Raw genomic sequence first — 24,492 nt, 5'->3', positions numbered from 1 at the left:
ACCCAGAGATGCCAGGTTCCTATAGTTCTCCAGCATCACATCTCTGTACAGTTTTCTCTGACGTGAATTCAACAACACCCATTCCTCCTGGGTAAAGTCCATGGCCACATCCTCAAAGGTTACTGAGTTCTAAAACATCAACACATTTTTTCTCCATCAGCAACCAACCCCACAAACATTCTTGGGAATAGTCATGGTGACTTCACTAGGGATGAAAGACCTCTTTCGTAATAATTTCAAGATCCTAGAACTCAGTCCTCTTCTCTCTTACTCCTTAAGATCTCATTCAGTCTCAAGAATTTAAAGCATCTCTCTAACACGTCATATTTCTCTCTACTTCTAGCCTGAGAGTTTTTACAGTCTTACTCTATCTCTAGGATCCAAAACAGACCTGAATACATTGCAAGAAAAATACTTGCTAAATAAATATACCCCCCCAACAGAATGACCATAAATTTTATATCCTTTTACCTTCTCTAACATCACTAAGTAGAAAAGATGCCTGAAAAATTTTTTAAGTAGCAGAGTATTGGAGTAAGTTCTTGGAAATTCCTGAACCACCATCAGGTCTCAAGATAAAAAATAGGTTGTAAGGCCCCTGTGAAAATTAATGAAAGGAAGCCTCAATGAAATGGAACCAGCTGGCCAGCAGGGATAGCTCTCACCCCCTACCACCAGTGGTCATTGCAGACCCACCAGGAAGAGACAGACTTTGCAAGGCATTCCTTACTTTAGCTACTACTTACTACCCCAGAGGAGCAAGAAAGTTTTCTCCTCGTTAGTCAACAGCCCAGGGAATGAGAGACTGCCACAACTCAGCCAACGGAAAGCCACAGTACACTAAATTCCCAATTTATTCAATATATATTTTGTTTGTAACAGCCTTCCAACTCCCTTTTTCTACTACAGAAGAGTCCTCTCCTTGGTTCTCCAGACTTGCCTGTAGTTTTGCTGTAGCTTGCTTGTCCCGAATTGTAATTTCCTGCTATTCCTGAATAAACCCATTTCTGCTGGTAAAATCATGGACAACTTTTATTTCTAAGGTTAACACTCTGTGGGATACTGGCAGGAAACACATTCACTTCAGGGAAGAAATCTATTTTAGGAAAAAATTCACCTGTAATGCAGAGTAGATGTTTTTCACCTCTGTGATCCTCTCATGGGCACCAGCAGGGTCTAGAACAAGGAAAGACAGAAAACAGGGTGCCATGAGAGTCTGGGCACATCCATTATTGTACCACCCACAAGCCTAAAATTTCCCAGTATCATCAATCAAGTCATCCATACGTACACACACACCCACAAAGCATATTAGCCAGAAAACCTGCCCAGCCCCCCAGAGTCAGAAAATAGGGAGCCTTGATATCCATGAGGAACCAGAAACTGAAACTCAGAATGGTATAGAACAAATGGATGGAATAATGAGGTAATGAGGTACCACCTCTAAATGTTCTTCCCTCTCTCCCCATGATGCACAAATGCCTTCCTTCCAAAATCCCAAAGATGGCTGAATCATATGGGAACAAATTATGGGGCTCCATTGGCCTGTAGAGTTAGTTCCACAGCATCTCCTCTCATGTTAACCTCTCCTTCCCAGTCCTCCTCCATGGCTACTCAGCTTTCTTCTTTCCTGCCCTTTCTAAAGGGGAAAGGCCATTTAATTCGAGTGAAGTGCATCTACCCTAGGAACTTACCGACCACAGCAGACAGACGTGTGGCTGCCATTTTGTAAGACTCTTGAGTAAGTACGCCCAGGATGCTCCTCTTCTTGCTTCTCTGGTCCACGGCAGGCAGGGCTCTGAAATGAAGAGGAATTAACAAGAGAATGTGCCAGCTTTCCATTTCTCCTCTGCACTGAGGGCAATTCCATCATAGCCCATCTAGCATGTGTTCCTTTCAGATTCAAGCAGTCTTTGATCATGGGTCCTTGTTTTTCTTGCCATGGACAACCTCAAAGCAATCTGACAGGCATTCTTATCTTCCTCATCCCTAATGTAAACCTACCATATTAACAAACCACACTGTCCATCACTTATCAAAACTGCCATCTCCACTGAGGTACTTCCCTGGTTTCTCATCTGCAATGGCCCCAAGGCATAGACCTAACTCATTAAGTCATTAGCACCTGACTCCCACTCTGACTCTCCACCTTGATTCAAGATTCTAGGCGTAAGCTAGCAAACACCCATACTTTCACTTCTCAATCACATACCTTGAACTTCTCACCTGAGACTCTTGCCCTCTTGAAGACAAAAAGCCAAACCATCCTGGTCCGAACACAGTAACTACATTCCTACCCTGTTCGCTTTTTAATCTGTACTGCACCTGCTCTCTTCCCTCAAAGTGGCATCCAAGCTGTACAAACTCCCATTATTTTGCTATTTATAACCCCTTATTTCCTTGGCACTACATATAAAATGTCATGGCCCTTTATTTCAATCATGTATTTTCCAAAAACTCAAATTCCGTTCTCTCTCTGGCCTATTATAACACCTGTTCTGGAGAATTTCAGCCATCTGTCCATCCCAGCTGGGTGATTCCTACCTAAGCAGTTATATGGGAAGCACTAAAATTTTGAGGCCACCTACTCTAAAACAGGTATTCATCGCTAAAAAGCCCCACAAGTAATTTAACCCCTTAGTTATCTAAAGCTCTTTTCACAATTCCTCCAGGACTTTGAATCTCACATGGTCTCAACTTTCCCTCTTCAACTAATCTTGTATTTTACTCCACAAACAGTAACGAGGATGAGAAGGATCCTTTCCTTACCATCATGGTTTCTTTCTCCTTTCATTTTGGGAACAAGGGAATGTCTTCCTTTTTTTTAAGATTTTATTTTTGAGGAGTGTCTAGGTGGCTCAGTCATGAAGCATCTGCCTTCGGCTCAGGTCATAACCCCCAGGGTCTTGGGATAGAGCCCGAAGTCGGGCTTCCTGCTCAGCAGGAACCCTGCTTCTCCCTCTCCCACTCCTCCTGCTTGTGTTCCCTCTCTCACTGTTACTCTGTCAAGTAAGTAAATAAATCTTTAAAAAATATTTATTTTTTGAGTCATCTCTACAATCAGTGGGCTCAAATCCAACCCCAAAATCAAGAGTCACAAGCTCTTCCCATGGAGCCAGCCAGGTGCCCCTCTTCCTTCCTATCTAAAGCCAGGATCTCTGACTTTGCTATGCCAGGGTTTCCCATCCTTGACACTATTGACATATGGGACTGGGTATGTCTTTATTATGGGAGACCCATATGCTTTGAAGCATCTCTGGATTCTACCCAGTAGATGTCAGTAGTATCCTCTCCAGCTGCAAAATTAAAACTATCTCCAGATATTGCCAAGTGACCCCTATGGGGCAAAACTGCCCCCATTAAGAAGTACTGGTCTAAGATGTGGATGAGGATGTAGAGAAAGGGGAACCCTCCTACACTGTTGGTGGGAAAGCAAGCTGGTGCAACCACTCTGGAAAACAGCATGGAGGTTCCTCAAAATGTTGAAAATAGAACTACCCTATGACCCAGCAATTGCACTACTGGGTATATATCCTAAAGATACAAATGTGGTGCTCCGAAGGGGCACGTGCACCCAAATGTTTATAGCAGCAATGTCCACAATAGTCAAACTACGGAAAGAACCTAGATGTCCATCAACAGATGAATGGATAAAGAAGATGTGGTATATATATACAATGGAATACTATGCAGCCATCAAACAAAATGAAATCTTGCCATTTGCAACAACATGGATGGAACTAGAGGGTTATCATGCTTAGTGAAATAAGTCAATGGGAGAAAGACAACTATCATATGATCTCCCTGATATGAAGAAGTAGAGATGCAACATGGGGGGTCTGGAGGGTAGGAAAAGAATAAATGAAACAAGATGGGATCGGGAGGGAGACAAACCATTAAGTGACACTTAATCTCACAAAACAAACTGAGGGTTGCTGGTGGGAGGGCAAGGAGGGAGAGGGGGATGGGGTTATGGATGTTGGGGAGGCTATGGTGAGTGCTGTGAGGTGTGTAAACCTGGCAATTCACAGACCTGTAGCCCTGGGGATAAAAATACATCATATGTTTATAAAAAATTTTTTAAAAATTTAAAAAATAAAGAAGTACTGGTCTAATCCCTTCACATCTTCTCTCCAAAGGCTTACTCTGTGGTTATTCCTTGGTTTTCTTTTCCATCACCACCGTAAGCACAAAGAGTTAGGGGTCCCCAGAAAAAGTAAGACATAGCTTTCTTGACATAAAAAAAGACATTTTAGGCCCCAGGCCACCTTGTGATCTATGCCTGACCAGGACTACTTGCCCAAAGCACATTCCTGAATTATCTTCGCAGGATTTAAACTCCTTTGATCAAATACCAGATGAACAGGAGCCTGAGAACTGACAGATACTGAACCTTGTAGGCCTGGGTCACTTCCATCAACTAAGACTTGGAGTCTGTCACCTTAAAATGACTTCTGCCCCAATTTCAGGCTGAATTCTCCAACACATAAGCCCGTTTGTGAATGTGTATGCACCCTTAGCTTAAACCTTCCCGTTTCGTTGTTGGAGATGGCACTGCTCTGGGAAACATCCCCAAAGTTTCTCCTTTTATTTTTTTGGAAGTAAAACCTTTTCTTTTCCTCTCCTTTGGCTTAATTGAATTGTGTCCTCTGACTTAACACCCACCACGAGGTGAACTCAGTTCTGGGAAACACCCATCAACTTCTACTTCACTGTATTCACACCTTTAATACTTAAGCATAATATAAACATAATAAATCTCTCCCATCTTGAAACAAATTAATACCTCGTGTTCCACTTACCCTCTGGTTACTGCTCACTATCTCCTCTTTACCACCAAACTTCTCAAGGGTCATCTACCCTCCCACTGCTCCCAATTCCTCCCCTCCCTTAATATACTCCAACCTGGCTTGCATCCCACTATCCCCCTTCACTCCTCTGCCACGATTGCCATGGGTTTGAGAGAATTAATGAGAGTTAATCCAGTAAATTCACTTGTCTTTGACTAAGTGGGTCCCTCAGAGAAATACTCTCTTCTCTAAGTTATTCTCTTCCCTGGGCTTTGTGACCACACCTTACAGCTCTTGTTACCCTCCGTCCAGCTCGGCAAGACTATCCTCCAGGGTAAGTCTTGGCCCCTACTTCTTGCCGCACTGTGTGTCTTCTCTATCTATACGTCCCCCTGAACTTAATTTTCATCTCTATGCTGGTAACACCCAAATCTCCAGAGAGGGACCTCAAATTAATGCTTAAGACCTATATCCTGCTGCTTTTCAACTCTGTCATCTAAAATTTTCTTAGACTGATAGAAATGTAAAAAACTGAACTTATCTCCGCCCCCCCCAAAAAAAAAAAAACAAAACACTTTTGCACACTTGGTAAGGCAGGGGAGTTCCCTGGCTATTCAAAGTGGGCAGAAGGGATTACTGGTGTCCCTCCCACCCCACAGCTGTAACTAATTGAAACAAGATTAACCATTAGACAAGGGCATGTGGCCTCTTTGGGCTGCAATCAAAATCTAACAGAATCCTTAATTCCTCTCCCTTTGGCCCAATAGCCATTGAAAATTTAAAATACAGGCACCCTTTCTCCCCCACTCCCAAAGATAACCAGTCATTTGAAACCTGAAACTATTTCCTGATGGGATCCCCCACCCTACCACATAGCAGAAATTGGTTGAAACTCATACTAATCCCAACTATACACTCTCTCTGAAAATACCCAAATCTTACCACTTAATGATGGTTCCTCCAGAAAATCTCCCCAACCGTGAACTCTGGCCCCCCAGTCCCTGCCTTACCTGGATAATTCTTCCTGTTACTTTTTGGTCTCTTTGATGTCATTCACCTTTACTGTGGGCCCTAGAGCCAATATAAAGCTAGTCTCCCCTTATTGTCTAAGCCTGTTCTTCCCATGCAGCCTTTTTCACAATTTGTAATTACGTATTCAGTTCTTTGCTTACTTCTATTCTTTCTCTTCCCCTAAACTATAATGTTCAAATGTACAAGAGTGGCCTTTTCTTATTAAAACACTATACCCAGTCCCTGGAACATCTGTAGCCACGTCAAGTGCCCAGAATTCCAGGTAAAGAAATGAGTCTCTGAAGAATCCATTCCACCTTCCATCTGTCTGATATCCTCACTCATTCCACTTTGAAACCAAGAGAGTCTGGGAACACCTGGGTGGCTCATATTAAGTGCCTGCCTTCAGTTCAGGTCATGATCCCAGAGTCCTGGGATCAAGCCCTGCATCGGGCTCCCTGCTCAGCGAGGAGCCTGCTTCTACATCTGCCTCTAATGCTCCCCGGGCTTGTACTCAAAGCACTCTTTTTCCCTCTTCCCCAAATAAATAAAATCCTTTTTAAACAAATGAAACCAAGAGTCTAGATTGCCATCATCCATTCCTAATCCCTACTACTAACCCTTAATCTTATCTCCATTCCCTCAAACTTGTCCTTCTGCCCCGCAGGTTCAATATGCACCTAGCTCTAAGCTAAACACCAATCCAACTGTGGGTCACCCCAGCTCACAATGGCTTCCTACCAGGCTTAGCATTAAACCCTTATCTTGCTTTCAAGGTTGGAAATCAGTCCATCTACCTCACCTTCTTCCTCTCTTGCTTTTTCAGCCCAGTCCTGTCTTGCTCAGTTCCCAAAACACTCCAAGCTCTTAGCTGCCCTAGGCATTTTGCATGGGAAGAGCAAACCTGCTAACTGCCTAGCTGTGGTGTCTAAACAGAGCATCTCAATCAGATGTGGAGCCCCTCAAATGTGAGGGATGACTGGGTAGAAGCCGATGGCATACTTGGTGAAAGGATTCAGAGGCGGAACAAAGGAGATTAAGTTTATTGAATACACAAGGGACAGCAGGCAGGACAGCAGAGAGAGGCTGCCTGCAGTGAGGCAGTGAGGAGGGCTGTTTTTAAAGGGGGAAGGTGGGGTGCCTGGGTGGCTCAGTCAAGTTGAGTGCCCAATTCTTGATTTCAGCTCATGTCATGGTCTCAGTGTCCTGAGATGAGCCCCATATCTGGCTCTGCACTCAAAGTCTGTTCCAGCTTTTCGCTCTCCCTTTCCCTCCGCCCTTCCCCCCACTCCCACACACTCTAAATTTAAAAAAAAAAAAAATCTTTGTGGGGCACCTGGGTGGCTCAGTCAGTTAAGCATGTGCGTTTGGCTCAGATCATGATCCTGGAGTCCCAGGATGGGAACCCACCTTGGGCTCCTTACTCAGTGAGGAGTGTGCTTCTCCCTCTGCACACCCCCCCATAACCTCTCTCCCTGCCCCTGCTTTCGCTGTATTTCTCTCTTAAAATCTTTTTTTTTTTTTTTTAATCCTTAAAAGGGCAAGGTAAGGAAGTACAGCAACAAATGGCATCTTCCCTTTTCTGGGAACTGTGTCTGGTTAGAAATTGCCCATTGGTAAGTTAGGGCCTATGGATAATTTGAGGTGGGCTGCCTGATGGGCCTGCCTTCAGCCAGGGGGTCTTGGTGACCCTTTCTGGGTTCCATTGCTCATGCCTGTTTGCCTAAAAGCAGCCACTACACTAGTTATTTCTAACACTGTGGCTTTAACATCTCTTCTTTCCAAAAAGCTTTATGAAGCTCAGATCAAGTCCTCCTCTGGCATCCTTTAATTTACAGTATCTCACCAAAAGCTATCATTTATCACACTTAATGGCTGGACTGTACAATCCAGGGGACCAGACCCTTACTAATTTTGCTTGCTCAACAGGACTGAGCTAACAGTAACAAGCTTAGCGCGTAGGCAAGAAGTAACTATCTGTGGCCCACACAGGCAACAAAAATGCAAAAACACAGCCCCAAAACCTTGTAGTGTGAACACCCTAAATGATAAGAATCACTGGCATTTACATAACAATAAAAGATAAAAACAATGAACTTTATTGAGTTTAAAATAAGATGAATTCTATCTAAGTAAACAAGGCTTCAAATTCTATAAAAGACTACTTTTTTGGGACCAAATCCTTAGTATTTAAAATCAAAGTTGATACTTAATTTGCCCATTATATTTTATCTAGTTGTGGGAAAATAAACATGTATCTCATTAACACTAGACAAAACTCATCTCATGTAGTCAATTCAACTCCAATTTCATTAACTTCTTAATGAAGTTGTGTTACTTCTTCTAGAATCTCTTGATTTTCAAGTGGTGGGTTTGTAATTTTAGTTGAGCTCATTTGAAAGGAAGAAAGCTGATAACAGAACTCACAAGGTAATACATTCCCCATCCTGATACCCTGTGAGCAAAACCTACCCAACATAAAGAACTGAAAAATTACATCTCACAAAACACCCCAATCACAAAGTGTACCCTGATGCCCACAGTCAGGAGCAAACACTCTGGGGCACCTGGATGACTCGGTCCATTAAACTGAGGTCAGGATCCCGGGGTCCTGGGATAGAGTCCCGCTTGGGCTCCCTGCTCCCTGCTCAATGAGGAGCCTGCTTCTCTCTCTGCCCCTCCCCCCTGCTCAGGCTTTCTCTCTCTCACTCTCTCAAGTAAACAAATAAAACCTTTTAAAAAGAAAAAAAAAAGAGCAAACATTCTGTAAATTAAAAATTCTCTTACAAAGTGCAGGGTAGAAGGGAACCCCTGCCACAATTACTCACCAAGACACACAGAAATCCATACGTGAGCAAGGTAAGGGTTTGAGCCAGACGGCTGTTCACAGACTCCCGAGCCACATCACGCTTCTGGTCTGGAGAAGCACACAAGGTCACTGCCTTTACCTAGTAATGCAATTGAAAGGACAAAAGGATTAAAAGACACACCCTGGTCTCATCAATTAGACTGAAGTAGTGCACTTTGGATAGGGGTACTGATAACCAAAGAGTAGGCCCTGAGGACCTTAATTCCACTTACTTGGTATTTCCTAAATATCCAGAAAAATACGAGGACTCAGAAATCTCAGTAGAGTGATTCCCGCCTACGAAAGTCTAAATTGCTTCTTTTTGCAGGGTATTTTATCATTCGCTCATACATTCATTCATTCATTGAATAAATATTTATTGAGTGTCTACTGTGTACCATGCATGATTCTAAATATCAGGAATGCAGAAGAAACCACACACAACTATACAGAAAAATCAAGTAAGAAAGCTTCCACAATGACAACTGCTTAAAGAGAAGTAAATGGTAAAGGAATAGTGAGTGATTAGTGTAGGTGAAGACAGGAAATCTTATTTCCCTAGTTAGCAATTGTGGGCTTTTTTTTTTTTTAAATGAGTTATAATTGACAAAACACAGGCTCCCTTTGAGGAGCTAACGTTGCAGCTGAGACCTTGACAAGACTGATCACACTTCCTGCTTGACGTAATTTAGGCCAAATTGACAGAGACATCTGGGTCCTCAATTTTCTGTGAACTTGTTTCCTCCACATCAGGTCCAGATTCCCACATGCCCGCAACACGTGAACCTTCCTACCTCAACTTTCCTGTTAGTGCAATATTTAATGCAGGCCGTTGAGTTTCAAGACACAGGTTTCTTTCCCTTTCCCCAGCTACCAGCCTCTCTGCATATTAAACTTTTGTTCACCCACTCCTCCCCCATTGGAGCATAAACTTTGCATTTCTTCCTGTCGCAAGAGTCCCTCTTAAGAAAGTCTTTCCGGGGGCGCCTGGGTGGCTCAGTCAGTTAAGTGTCTGCTTTTAGCTCAGGTAATGATCCCAGAGTCCTGGGATGGAGCTCACATCGGGCTCCCTGCTCAGCAGGAAGTCTGCTTCTCCCTCTGCCCCTGCCACATACACTCTCTCTCTCTGTCAAATAATAATAATAATAATAATAAAAAATTTTTAAAAAAGAAAAAAAAGTCTTTCCATATTAATTTTGAAGTGCCCTTTAAAAAGAAATTTACCAACCTGAATTACAAGCGCCAACTATGGGGAATACCTGGGAGAAGACATTTCCAAGGAGAAATGCCAGTGCAAAGGTCTTCAGGCATGAACAAGCTTGGAGAGTTGGCAGAAGACAGACTCCCTCTCAGGGGGGAGCCAAGTTCCCTCTGCAGAGCTGACCACTCAGTCCCCTTCCAACCCTACCTTCATCGACTCCCCACTAGTGGAGTGGAATCATGGGGGGAGAATTTACACTACAGAAACCTGCCACTGTCACAATTACCAACTTCCCAGTAAAACATTGCCTCTTACCACTGGTCTCTTCATTTCTGTTATGGCTATAACAATGGCACCTACCTCATAGGTTGAGACAAGTTCTTGGCTCATACAAGTAATACTTAATCGGCTCTTATTTGGGTCATGGTGAGCAAAAAATGGCAAGTCCTTGTTCTTTCAGAGTTGGAGCTTACAGCACAAAGAGGGCTTTATTCGAACAATGGTGGGAATCCCGCATCTCTGTACAGTTGTAGGTGAGTGCCATCAATGACTAGCCACCATGCAGGAGAGCCCCAATTCAAGAACACTTGCCCAGGACCAGAGTCAAGCAGGTGCTACTAAGGCAAAAATCTGGAGATGCCATCACTAGTATTTCCACAATAGAATGCAGAAAGCATTTTAAACACTACATATTTTATTTTAAATACTACATATTTTAGAACCTATAAAAAATATATATTGCCGGGCGCCTGGGTGGCTCAGTGGGTTAAGCCGCTGCCGCTGGTTAAGCCGCTCAGGTCATGATCTCAGGGTCCTGGGATAGAGTCCCGCATCGGGCTCTCTGCTCAGCAGGGGGCCTGCTTCCCTTCCCCTCTCTCTGCCTGCCTCTCTGCCTACTGTGATCTCTCTCTGTCAAATAAATAAATAAAATCTTAAAAAAAAAATATATATATATATACATATATATATATATATATATATATTGCCAACACATACTCACAAAACATTTGCTTAGGGAAAAAAATTGCTTAGGATTGTGGTAAGTTAAACTTTGCCAATTAAGAGTTGCTTTCAAGTCAATAAGGGTATTGGCCAGAACCATGAAGACAATCAGGAATGACTGTGGTTCGGGAAACTGCCTCCTGGAAAGGTGAGTGGTACACGATGAATGGTAACCTTCTCTGATTTTGAGCATCTTCATCAGCCCTGGACTGTGAGCTCTAATCCTGGAACACAGGAGAGGCAGGAGAAGGAAAGGGCAAATGCATTACGCCCTGTCAGGTAATTAGCAAGCCAGCAGTTTCCCGCCTTCTGCTGCGGGAGTAGAATGAAGAGAGAACAATCTGGGAGCACCTGGTGGCTCAGTCGGTTAAATATCTGACTTTGGGTCCCCTCATGATGTCGGGGTCCTGGGATTGATCACCGCACGGGGCTCAAGGCTCAGCAGGCAGTCTGTGTCTCCTGCTCCCTCTGCCCCTCCCCCCACTTGAGCACACGCGCGCATGCGCTCTCCCTCTCTCTCGCTCGCTCTCGCTCTCTCTCCAATAAATAAAATATTTAAAAAGGAAAGAGAGAGAATAATTTGCCTAATGAGGAGCTTTGGAAATGAGGCATCTAGGGACAGAAAAAAATGTAAATAGACTCCCTGTCCCCTATCAACAGAATCTTGCACCTACCAGACCAGGGAGGAAGACACCGATCATTTCTTAGAGAATTTTCTTGTCCGGAAACTCCACACAAGACCATCTCCTTGAAATTCTCAAAGGCCAATTTGTCTTCAACATCCACATCCTGGGAAGAAACTCAACTCCTGGGGCCTTCTGTGGGACCATCCTGGAGATACAGAAATCCCCTGTAAGTTCTGGAGAAAAGGGGCCATTTACTATTATTATTATTATTCCCATGTAGGGGTAGTCCTAGGTTAAGTAGGAAGGCTAAAGCAGTGGTTCTCAAAATGTTGTCCCCAGACTAGCAGCCAGGACTGGATTCATATATCTACAACATGGACAGTCACAGGGAACCCCACTCTTGGTTTAATGCTTTGCTGTCACGGTCTTGAAGTTTTTGAACTGGGTGGGTCCCACATTTTCATTTTGCCCCAGGACCTGAAAATGGTGCAGCTGGTTTCACCTGAAATATGCTCACCTGGGGAGTTCTTTGAAATACACTTTCTCAGTCCTCACCTAAATATGCTGAAATCTGGGGTGGTGCCCAGCAACCAGCTTTTAAGAAACCCTTCAGGTGAGTCTGATGCATGGTCAGATTGGAATAGTTGTCTAAAGGCACTCCCAAGAAGGTCCTGAGTCAGTCTCATAAAGGCACTCCCGATTTTTCACTAACTACTTGGCATATTTCCAAGTCCTCTGACTGGATTCACAATTGCTGCTGACTCTGCCGACACCTTTCCCTCACCTGAAGATTCCAGGCTGCTCCAGTACACCACTTCATCTCCCTGATAGAACAGGAGGGGACCTTTCTGCTCTCTCCCCACATTGCTAGTTTTAAATCCAGTCCTTTGAGGAAGGCACTGAAATTCAAGGGAAGGAGGCCAGTCTCCCCAGTCTACTTTCCACTTAAGAGTTGTAGTAGAATTTTCAAAATGGTCTTCTTCCCTCATAACTCAGGGGTGTTGCCCCATAGTTGTTCTCTCTCCTCCTGCTGCTGCTCCTTTATCTTCCTGTCCTTTTCCCCCACACCCTCCAATACATGCCATTCAAAGGGAGGAATCATGTCAGGATCTTCTCAAGTTCCAGTGATAGTAATATAAATAATAAGAGCAAACAAGTATGAGACACTCATAATAATATGAGACACTCAGACATGTACTTTGCTTTTTCCTTCTTATGTGCATTCCTGGAATGTTGATACTATATTCTCATTTCTATTACACACATAAAAAATGAAAGCTCTGATGGCTGTGTGGCTCACTTGGTTAAGCATCTGCCTTTGGCTCACGTTATGATCCCAGGGTCCTGGAATCGAGTCCTGCGTTAGTCTCCCTGCTTAGCAGGGAGCCTGCTTCTCTCTTTTTTTTTTTTTTTAAGATTTTATTTATTTATTTGACAGAGACGGATCACAAGTAGGCAGAGAGGCAGGCAGAGAGAGAGAGGAGGAAGCAGGCTCCCTGCTGAGCAGAGAACCCGAAGTGGGGCTCAATCCCAGGACCCTGAGATCATGACCTGAGCTGAAGACAGAGGCTTAACCTACTGAGCCACCCAGGCACCCCTAAAATGCTTTCTTTGAAGGATTTTATTTATTTGACAGAGAGAGAGAGAGATCACAATAGGCAGAAAGGCAGGCAGAGAGAGAGGGAGAAGCAGGCTCCCTGTTGAACAGAGAGCCTGATACGGGGCTCAATCCCAGGACCCTGAGATCATGACCTGAGCCGAAGGCAGGGGCTTAACCCACTGAGCCACCCAAGCACCCCAATAAATAAAATCTTTAAAGAAAGAAAGAAACAAACAAACAAACAAGCAGAGGTGCCTGGGTGGCTCAGTTAAGTGTCTTCCGCTCGGGTCATGATCCCAGAGTCCTGGGATCCAGCCCCACATCGGGCTCCCTGCTCATCAGGAAGCCTGCTTCTCCCTCTCCCACCGCTTGTGTTCCCTTTCTCACTGTGTCTCTCTGTCAAATAAATAAAGCTTAAAAAGAAAGAAACACACTAATAAAACCTCAAGCATGTTTATGGGTTTCCTAAATTGGCTTTGATTGGATTGAATCCAGATGGGCTCATTCTACACCACGCTTTAGAAACTTCCACAGCAATGGTTTTCAAAGTGTGGTTCCCGGCCCTCCACCCAACTGTATCAGCATCACCTGGTAACTCATTAGAAATGCGAATACTAGGGCTCCACCCCACACCTAGTCAGCTGGAAATTCTTGGGTAGGGAAGAGAGATCCGTGTGGGGTTTTTTTCATTAAAATATAATCAACCTACAATATTACATTGGTTTAAGGTGTATGACGCAGCAATTTGACAATTATATATGTTAAAAAAATGCTCACCATGTAAGTGTAGTCACCATCTCCCACTGTGCAAAGTTATTACAATATTATTGACTATATTCCCTATGCTGTACTCCTCATCCTCATGATTTATTTCTCTTATAAATGGAAGCTCGTACTTCTTCATCTCCTTTGCCTATTTCTTTCTTTCTTTCTTTCTTTCTTTCTTTTTTTTAATTTGTTTAGAGAGAGAGTGCCTGGGAGTGTGGGGAGGAACAGAGGGAGAGAGAGAATCTCAAGCTGACTCCCTGCTGAGTGCAGAGTCTGACTCAGGCTCAATCCCAGGATCCTGAGATCATAACCTGAGCCAAAACCAAGAGCCGGATGCTTAGCCAACTGTGCCACCCAGGCACTCCTCCCCTTTGACTATTTCATCCATCTGTCCCTGGCGTTGTTTTCCCTAAGAACACCCGTGATGTGTGAGAAATGAGGGGCAACTGATTTCTCAAAGCACCATGAAGGACAGGAGCATAATGAACTAAATCAGATAAAGGTTTCTTCAATGTTTTATATTAATTAACTTCTTTTTCTAACCATAGAAAATATACATGACATAAAAGGTACCGTTTTAGCCATTTTTCAGTGTCCAGGTCAGTAGTATTAAGTACATTCACAACGTTGTACAGCCATCCCCATCATCCATTTCCAGAAATTCTTTTAACTCGCAAAACTAAAACTGTCCCCGTAAACACTAACTCTCTACCCCCCTCGGCCAGCTCCATCACCCATCACCCCACTCGCTGTCTCTATAAATGTGACTCCTCTGGGGACCTCACAGAAATGGAATCATACAATATTTATCTTTTTCTTTTAAAGATTTTTATTTATTTATTTGACAGAGAGCTACACAGAGAGAGATCACAAGTAGGCAGAGACAGGCAGAGAGAGAGGGAGAAGTAGGCTCCCTGCTGAGCAGGGAACCCCATGTGGGACTCGATCCCAGAATCCTGGGATCATGACCCGAGCCAAAGGCAGGCGCCTAACCAACTGAGCCACCCAGGCGCCCCCGGTATTTATCTTTCTGAGACTGGCGATTTCACTTAATGAATTAATGTCCTCAAAGTTCAACCATGTTGTAGCAGGTGTCGGAATGTCGTTCCTTTCCAACCCTGAATAATATTTAATATTCCATTGTATGGATATGCCACATTTTGTTTATCCATTCATCAGTGGACTGTTGGGCTGCTCCCACATTTTGGCCATTGTGAATAATGCTCCTATGAGCATGGATGAACAAATATATCTTCGAGACCCTAATCTCAATGCTTTCAAGTATATACTCAGATTAGGAATTGTTAAATCATGTGGCAATTCTACTTTCTAATATTTTTTTTATGAAACCCTTCAACATTTTAACACAGAAGAATTATAAAGACTCTTGCACATTTTTAAGTTTCCGAAATGTATAACCTCCATTCATGTTTCTGCAATAGTCACTGTTGAAAAAGGTAACAGTCTGTGTGTCAGGAAATCAAAGGGAAAGGGAATATCCTAAACCAAGTTCAACATTTTCTTCTCCATAAAGTCTACTACATTGCTTCTTGGCCTTTTGGCTAAGATCAAGTGTAAAGATTAGTATAACCACTATACTGTTATTTATAAAAATAACAACAACAGCAATAACTATAGCCAATATTTCTGGAGTATTCACTATGCCCCTTGCACTGAGACCTTTTCTTGTTTAATGCATAGAGCATCTTACTCATTTGAAGGACATAACTGTCCTTTGAACTTTGGTCAGTTTCTCTCTTCATAAACCATCCTGCGGACTGTGATCCTGTCAAGTGGCCTGGATGTTAGCACTGGCTGGTTCAACAATTCTCTCCCCCACTTAGGCCAGTGTGAGGGCAGAAGAAAAAATGCTCACTTACCCACTCTGGTCTCTCAAGATTCTGCACATTCGAATATGGATCCTTCCTAAGATAGTTTGGTTCTGATTAAAGCAGGAAACCATACAGGTTTGTCAGTAATGACAAACCAGCATACCAGCTCCTAGAATTACTCACTCTTGAAGATTTCTTGACTCAGCGGTGAGGTGGAGTGTCGCTTTTACGAGGTGACGGCTGCTGGGAGTACATCATCCCATCTGTAATTATTACAGGGGCCAGATAATGAAGGGACTTGAATGCCACTGAGGACTTGGTGGTTTCATGGATTTCAAAATGTCACTGAAGAATCCTGCAAGGTTGTGCTAGACCTCTGCTGGCCCTAGTGGGAAGATTGCTCTGTAAAGATGCACAAAATCAAATGCACTCAAGAGTACTTGGAAGGTGGGGAATAATTACAAAACCATTGCTATTTGGACATATCCTAGAGAATGGCTACTCAGAAAAAAATCGGTCAAAAGAAATATGCTATAGGGGCACCTGTTGGTACATGGAACCCTTGATCATGGGTTTGCGGGTTTGAGTCCCACTGGAGTAAGTGGGGAGCAAGTCTGTGCAGAGCAAACCCCACTGGAGTAGAAATTACTTCAAACTAAAATCTTTTTTAAAAAAAGAATATAGGGGTGCCTGGATGGCTCAGTGGGTTAAAGCCTCTGCTTTTGGCTCTGGTCATGATCCCGGGGTCCTGGGATTAAGCCCCACATTGGGCTTTCTGCTCAGCAGGGAGCCTGCTTCCCCCCCAACCCCACCACCTTGCCTCTGCCTACTTGTGATGTCTGTCTGCCAAATAAATAAAATCTTTAAAAAAAAAAAAAAGAATATACTAGGGGTGTCTGGGTGGCTCAGTGGATTAAGCCTCTGTCTTCAGCTCAGGTCATGATCTCAGGGTCCTGGGATTGAGCCCCACATTGGGCTCTCTGCTCAGCAGGGAGCCTGCTTCTCCCTCTCCCACTCTCCCTGCTGTGTTCCCTCTCTTGCTCTGTCTCTCTTGGTCAAATAAATAAATAAAATCTTTAAAAAATTTAAAAACAAAATCAAATCACTCTTCCTCAGATTCTGGACATGACCCATGTATCTGGCTCTAAGCTTACAAGAAGAAAGAAGATGAAGGAAAGAAAAGAAAAGAAGGAAGGAAGGAGGGAGGGAAAAAAAGGGAGGGAGGGAGAGAAGGGAAAAGAAAAAGAAATATGATTATTAGAGAAAATAATCAATTGCTCATAAAAAGCATTAGCTATTCTTGTTTTAAGGAACAGACAAGAATTTTCCCTCTCGATGTGACATTTCCTCAATAGACACAAGAGACAGACTTATTCAGCCTTTTCTTAGAATGTCTTTTATTGTCACTGTAGGCTTGTGATGACAAATCACGAGTCCTGCAAAAGCAATTCCTTTGAAACAGGCAGGTCCTGACAGAAGGATCTGATGTAATTATAAAATTCAGGATATCTAAAGGAATGGGTTAATAGTGATATTCCTCACATGGAGGCAGTAGAGAATGTCAGATTTTAATTTCCAGGATTACCTGAGATTTGCAATTATGAGCAGACCCAGTTCAGAGTTAACCACACAGTTAAGATTTTCTGAGAAAGTAAAGTTGTCTAACAAGGTTTAATAGTTTGAAGAAACCATTAGAATTTAACGCTAGATCTTAAACTGGCATGCAGACATGATAGTTCCTTAAAAAAATAATAAAACAGCACTTATTCTCATTCTTAATTTTAGAATTAGAAAAATGGGTGATACATAGAAGTCACTCATAATTTCTTTGGTGAGGGAAGAAAGGATAAAGGAACCTGGTGAGAAGAATTGTTTAAATATTACAAGATTTTATTTTTAAAAAATTTTTTTATTATTTATCTGACACAGAGAGAGAGAGATCACAAGTAGGCAGAGAGGCAGGCGGGAGGAGTGGGGAACAGGCTCCCCACTGGGCAGAGAGCCTGATGTGGGGCTCGATGTGGGGCTCGATCCCAGGACCCTGAGATCATGACCTGAGCCAAAGGTAGAGGCTTAAACCACTGAGCCACCCAGGTGCCCCTAAATATTACAAGATTTTAAAGCAATAGATAAAAGACTTCTTTCCAACAAGGGATGCCTGTGTGTCTGTTTCACGGTCACTAACTCGTGTCTCTAACTCAGCAGACACATCAGCCACATGGAATCAGAAAACCAGACAGAAGTATCAGAATTCTTCCTCATGGGACTTTCCGAGGATCCAGAACTGCAGCCCCTTCTCTTCGGGCTGTTCCTCTCCATGTACCTGATCACTGTGTTTGGGAACCTGCTCATCATCCTGGCCGTCAGCTCTGACCCGCACCTCCACATGCCCATGTACTTCTTCCTCTCCAACCTGTCCTCTGTCGACATCTGTTTAACCTCCACTATAGTCCCCAAGATGGTGCTGAACATCCAGACGGAGAGCAAAGCCATCACCTATGCAGGCTGCCTCGCTCAGCTGTATTTTTTCATGGTTTTTCTATGTATGGACAATTTACTGCTAACTGTGATGGCTTATGACCGCTATGTGGCCATCTGCCGTCCTCTGTATTACACGGTCATCATGAACCCCCGCCTCTGTGGCCTGCTGATTCTTCTCTCCTTGCTCATGAGCATTGGGAATGCCCTGCTCCACAGTCTGATGGTCTTGCCACTGTCCTTCTGCACAGACTTGCGAATCCCCCACTTCTTCTGTGAGCTTGCTCAGATCCTCAAGCTTGCCTGTTCTGACACTCTTACCAATAACATTCTGGTGTATTTCATGACCAGCCTGTTGGGGGTTGGTCCCCTCTCAGGGATAATTTTCTCTTACACTCAAATTGTCTCCTCCATCCTGAGAATCCCATCAACTGGTGGGAAGTTCAAAGCTTTTTCCACCTGTGGGTCTCACCTGTCTGTTGTTTTCTTATTCTATGGGACTTGTTTTGGAGTCTACCTTAATTCTGCAGCTTCTGTCTCCTCCAGGAGGAGAGCAGTGGCCTCAGTGATGTACACGGTAATTACGCCCATGATGAACCCCTTCATCTACAGCCTGAGGAACAGGCACATGAAGGGAGCCTTGAGGAAACTCATCTCTGCGACACCTTCCTTTTCATGATTCTGTCATCTGGCTTGGGTATAGGTTTCTGGAAGGACTAAAAGGGAATGAAATACTGCATATGCTAGAAATTCTGACTCCCCCCCTAACTGAATTCTAACAAACTGGTTAATCAGGACTTTCAGGTCAGATTTTGTATTAAGTCCTACAGTCCCATGTTTTAGTGCCTGTCATTTATTAACTAACTTAACTCTCTGAGTTCACATCAACATCTATAAAATGGGCCGAGTAATATTACACTTGATTATTAAATCAATGCTATCATGTTTGAAGCTACATTTCTTTCTTTTTAAAATTTTAAAAAGATTTTATTTATTTACTTGAGAGAGCAAGAGAGTGAGCGAGAGAGCATGGGAAGGGAGAGAGTCAGAGAGAGAAGCAGGCTCCCTGCCGAGCAGGGAGCCCAATGCAGGACTTGTCCCAGGACTCCAGGATCATGACCTGAGCTGAAGGCAGTCGCTCAACCAACTGAGCCACCCAAGCGCCCCTAAGCTAAATTTCCTTACTAAGCAGGCTCTATGGAGGAAGCTGTTTTTAAGCAGAACTTACTTTCTGGGGTGTGTTCTGTGTGCCCTCTGAGAGTGGCGTGGGAAGGAAATTTGTACAGATGGAAGGCTGGCTTTTGTCTCTATGGAAAACTATTTGGTGTTTGTCCACAGTTCCTGGCACAGAACTCCTGGGACTCTCCTGATTGATAAGAGTGTCCTGGGCATGCTAATGAGACAAGTCGCTGCTCTGGGACTCCTAGATAGCCTCGGGGCTGGTTGCCAGAAAGACCAAGAAGTGGTGAGAAGATTGGGACTTTCAGCTCCAACCTCCAACTTCCAGGTTAGAGGTTGAACTAATCTACCAATGACCAAGGATTCAATCAATCCAACTATGTAATGAAACCTACAAAAAAAAAAAAAACACCAAAAAACTAAAAGGACAGAGTTCAGAGAGCTTCCAGGTTGGTGAACAAGAACACACCCATGTTCTAGGAGGGTAGAGCACCCCAGGCTGCCCAGGGACGGCAGCTTAGGACCCTTCTGGACACGGCCCTACATATCTCTTTATCTGGCTATTCATTCTCATCCTTTGTAAAGAAAAAAGAAAGAGGCAGTAATCTAGTAAGTAACCTGTTTTCCTGAATTCTGTGAGCTGCTCTAGGAAATTCATCAAACCTGAGGAGAGGGACAAGGGAACCCCTCTGATTTACAGCCAGTCAGTCAGTAGCATAGGAGACAATCTGGACTTGCAACTGGTTTCTCAAATGGGGAAGCGGTAGTCTTGTGGGACTGAACCCTTAAATTGTGGGATGTGACACTCTATCCAAGTAGATAGTATCAGAACTAAGTTGAATGACAAAACACCCAGCTGGTAGCCAGAAAGAATGTGTCTTTCGGTGTGAGGGAACAAACACATGCACATTTGGAGGCTAGAGGTATCAGGAGTTCTAAGGGTTGTGTGAGGTTAAAGGAGATGCAGAGGGGAATTAAAATTTTCTTTAGACCCATGAAGCCTAAAATATTTACCATATGGTCCATTACAGAAAAAGATTGGCTTCTTACCCTTTTCTGTCTCTCAGCTAAAACTCAGAGGCCCTTGCTTCTGAATTTTTATAATTAAATTCGACAAACTCCATATAAAAATCCTAGAAGTCTGAACTGCTGTTTCAAATGCAAGTTAACAAACATATGAATAACGATCAGTAACTCCAAGGGAAAATCAAGGTGCACCTCAAAATCCTCAGATCCTGTCTGCTTCCTGCATCTCCGAAGGAGGATAGGTTTTCAGATATGGCCGCCCAGCATGCAGAGCTCTGGTTCTCAAAGGAGAGACAAGCAGGGATTTTTTTTTGTGTTCATGCCCCCTGTACCCCCCCCCCGGGCACTAACCACGTTTGGAGCCCAGTGTACCTGTAATGTGAGTGTCCTGCGCATTGGGGGATGTTTACCGGCGTCCTTGCTTCTGCCACCAGGTGCCAGGAGCTCACCGCCCAAACTCAGCTATGACATCCAATCACTTCTCATTGAGAAACCCCGCTCAAAATAATAATAATAATGACTATTATTATTACTGAAAACAGGTAAGGCATCTGAGAGAAAACCAGTCATTTATATCTGTTGTTCGAATACCAACATGTAAAGAAGAATGACAATATTCAACCTCATCTGTGCGGCTGGAAAACCAAGACGGTTAATCCTCCCACCTCCCACCCTTTCGTGTTCCAGAAACTACTTACCACAGACAGCTCCCTTCCCCCTATGACTTGGATAAGACTCACTGGTGACCCCCTTGTTTACCCATGACAAAGCCAGACACACACCCTCCAAATTCCCAATTTTCCCCCCAAGGTTCTAACTTTCTATGCATGGTCTCAACTGTGTATTTACAGCTTTTTGTTCTCCTTTCACCCATGTGTCTCTCTCTAGGGATGTTTTAAAAAGCAGGAGACTCTACAAATTTCATAGTCACTATTGTTACAGCAGTAAAGTGGGTGCAACACCACTTCACCCCCCCAGTGCTTTCTCTTGGTCTTCATTAACTACCATGGATGATAATTTGAGTAATCACGATACCACTATCAGCCGTGTTATCCATGCCCCATTTCCCTCGTCACAAAGAGGTCATCCATGAGCTCCTCAAGCATGTAACCAACCCAACCTCAGACCCCTATAAGAGACCCTCTTTCTTGAGGCCAATCATGGTACCCCTTACTATATTTATCAAGGCCCAGTAGGATTCAGATGACTCAAGAATAACTTGAGTAGAGCTTAATAAGGCAATATTTACAAAGGTATGGGTGGGCTTGGAAATTCACAAGGAGTAGTGTGGAACCCTATGTCTATTAAGAGAAGGCTGCTTTTTCAATGGCCACAGTCGCCAAACTATGGAAAGAACCAAGATGCCCTTCAACGGATGAATGGATAAGGAAGATGTGGTCCATATACACTATGGAGTATTATGCCTCCATCAGAAAGGATGAATACCCAACTTTTGTAGCAACATGGACGGGACTGGAAGAGATTATGCTGAGTGAAATAAGTCAAGCAGATAGAGTCAATTATCATATGGTTTCACTTATTTGTGGAGCATAACAAATAGTATGGAGGACAAGGGGCTTTAGAGAGGAGTAGGGAATTTGGGTAAATTGGAAGGGGAGGTGAACCATGAGAGACTATGGACTCTGAAAAACAATCTGAGGGGTTTGAAGTGGCGAGGGGGTGGGAGGTTGGGGTACCAGGTGGTGGGTATTATAGAGGGCACGGCTTGCATGGAGCACTGGGTGTGGTGAAAAAATAATGAATAATGTTTTTCTGAAAATAAATAAATTGAGAAAAAAAAGAGAAGGCTGCTTTTTCACCATCAATAATGTCTTCTTCTTTTTTAAGTCGGCTCCACGTCAAACCCTATGCAGGGCTTGAACTCGCAACCCTGAGATCAACACCTGAGCTGAGACCAAGTGTCAGACGCTGAACAGACTGAGCCACCCAGGCACCCCAATGATATCTTTTGATGAGTAGTTTGTTTGGTTGGTTGGGTTTTTTTTTTTTAAAGATTTTATTTATTTATTTGACAGAGAGAAATCACAAGTAGATGGAGAGGCAGGCAGAGAGAGAGAGAGGGAAGCAGGCTCCCTGCTGAGCAGAGAGCCCGATGCGGGACTCGATCCCAGGACCCTGAGATCACGACCTGAGCCGAAGGCAGCAGCTTAACCCACTGAGCCACCCAGGCGCCCTGGTTGGGGTTTTTTGAGTGTCTAATTTTGATGCATTCTGGTTTATCAAATATTTCTTTCCTTTGCCTCCTAATTAAGAAATATCTTCCTATTCCACGATATGAAGACACATTTTTCTCTATATTTTTTGTTTTACCTCTCACATTTATTTCTTCATTCATTCTAGAATGATTTTGATTTTTATGGATAGTATGAGAATGGATTCAGCTTTACTGAAAAGATGGTTCCTTGCCCCACTGCACTCGTTGCCATCATACACTAGGTGGCACTGTTCTCTTGCATTGGTCAGGTTTTACTCCTGCATCAATCCCAAAGGGGGAATTTAAGGCTATTTACGCAAAGTTCAAAAACCAGGCAGAACTATTCTATGATGCATAAGAGAGGGTGAAAAAAATATTTCCTCCTACCCTTCTAGGTTCTAGGTTGGGGTTTTGTAACAAAAGTCAGATTAACAAAGGAAAACATGCAAATGTATTTAAGTTTTATCTGGCACGGGACCCTTTAAAGGGAAATGAATGCACAGAGTTGTTAACCTAGACGTTTTTATGCTAGGTTTGATGAAGAGTAGAAAGTGGTGGGAAAATGTGTTAGGGCAATGGGGTATGAGTTTAAGAGTAGTAAACTGAGGCAAATTTAGCAATCCCGTTCATTTGGATTCCTCTCTGTGTCCCTCCATCTTTTTTTTTTTTTTAAAGATTTTATTTATTTATTTGACACAGAGAAAGAGAGAGAGATCACAAGTAGGCAGGCAGAGAAAGAGGGGGAAGCGGGCTCCGAGAGCCTGATTCAGGGTTCGATCCCAGGACCCTGAGATCATGACCTGAGCGGAAGGCAGAGGCTTAACCCACTGAGCCACCCAGGCGCAGATGGATGTTCCTCCATCTTTAGAGACAAGGATGCTTCTTTCCTTTGGGTATAGAAAGGACATCCATCATATGCCCATCTTACAGTCTGCGTCAGGGGAAAGCAGAGAGTCCTTGCTGAACCCGCCATTTCTCAAATTCCTTCAACTTAGCATATTCAATGTCATAAGATGTCATATTTTAAGGCAGCCATATTTGGAACCCTGTCGGATGTCAAAAGAATTTATAATAGGGTTTTTCTTGGAGGATGAGGGGTTGTAGTGACCAGGAGAAACATGAAAGAGGCTTTTGGGTTCCTGGTAATTTTCTTTTTAAAAAACCTGGGTAGGAAAAAAATTAAAAAGTAAAAAAATACATAAAAACAAAATAAAAAATAAAAAACCTAGGTAGCAATTGCAGAGGTATGTATCCTTTGTGAACACTTTGATGACTTGTGCATAGATGTGCCCACTTTTAAAATTTATTCACAGACTCTCTGCATGTTTGTTATACTTCTTCTTCCTTTTTTTTTTTTTTTTTTGACAGACAGAGATCACAACTAGGCTGAGAGGCAGGCAGAGAGGGGCGGGTGGGGAAGCAGGCTCCCTGCTGAGCAGAAAGCCTGATGCGGGGCTCGATCCCAGGACCCTAAGATCCCAACCTGAGTCGAAGGCAGAGGCTTTACCCACTGAGCCACCCACGTGCCCCCGTTATACTTCAACAAATAATTTTTAAAAGTCCGCTTTATCTCTTTCCATCTTCTCAAGGTAGTGTGAACGACTAATAGCCATTTACACAAGTAGGGGAATGTTTACCAGTATAAACTCATCAACTGCGAAAATTAATAATAACAGGAAATCTTGTTAGAATGGAGTCTAGAAGGTGGGAAGATGGGGGGGGTGTTCTCAGCCCCACCACTGGTTGGTTGCCAATTGCAGACCAAACAGGAAGAGAGGTACCTTGCAAGTTAATACCACTTTACTACCCCAGCAAGAGGATGAAAGGTTTCTCCTCTCCTTGGCAACAGCCCAGGCAATGAGACTTCACCACTCAGCCCACGAAAAGCCACTATACTTCAATCTACCATTTCATTC

The 24,492-nt window shown here is 43.5% G+C and overlaps 2 protein-coding genes across 7 annotated transcripts in view; one reads left to right on the top strand and one right to left on the bottom strand.

Moving 5' to 3' along the window:
- LOC122909758 (olfactory receptor 7G2-like) overlaps positions 1-8,743 on the bottom strand; it is a 65,206-nt gene extending 56,463 nt beyond the window's left edge. For 5 of the 6 annotated variants that reach the window (XM_044254274.1, XM_044254275.1, XM_044254276.1 and 2 more), the window contains exons 1-4: positions 8,630-8,743; positions 1,695-1,798; positions 1,118-1,176; positions 3-129 (exon numbers count right to left, since the gene is read on the bottom strand). In XM_044254274.1, the coding sequence (XP_044110209.1) occupies positions 3-129; positions 1,118-1,176; positions 1,695-1,725 (217 nt within the window). In that variant the 5' untranslated portion in view covers positions 1,726-1,798; positions 8,630-8,743. Of the gene's footprint in view, positions 1-2; positions 130-1,117; positions 1,177-1,694; positions 1,799-8,629 lie in introns of those variants that run through there. The other variant, XM_044254278.1, reaches the window with a different exon arrangement.
- A 9,153-nt stretch (positions 8,744-17,896) lies between these two features.
- LOC122909762 (olfactory receptor 7G3-like) lies at positions 17,897-18,835 on the top strand. The gene has a single exon (XM_044254287.1). It carries the CDS (start codon positions 17,897-17,899, stop codon positions 18,833-18,835), a length of 939 nt encoding a protein of 312 aa, XP_044110222.1.
- Positions 18,836-24,492: the final 5,657 nt, after the last annotated feature.

This window comes from Neovison vison, chromosome 6, assembly GCF_020171115.1.
Source record: "Neovison vison isolate M4711 chromosome 6, ASM_NN_V1, whole genome shotgun sequence".
Lineage (NCBI taxonomy): Eukaryota > Metazoa > Chordata > Mammalia > Carnivora > Mustelidae > Neogale > Neogale vison.
Note: the sequence above shows the minus strand (reverse complement) of the source record. Positions and strands in the feature narration are given on the sequence as shown.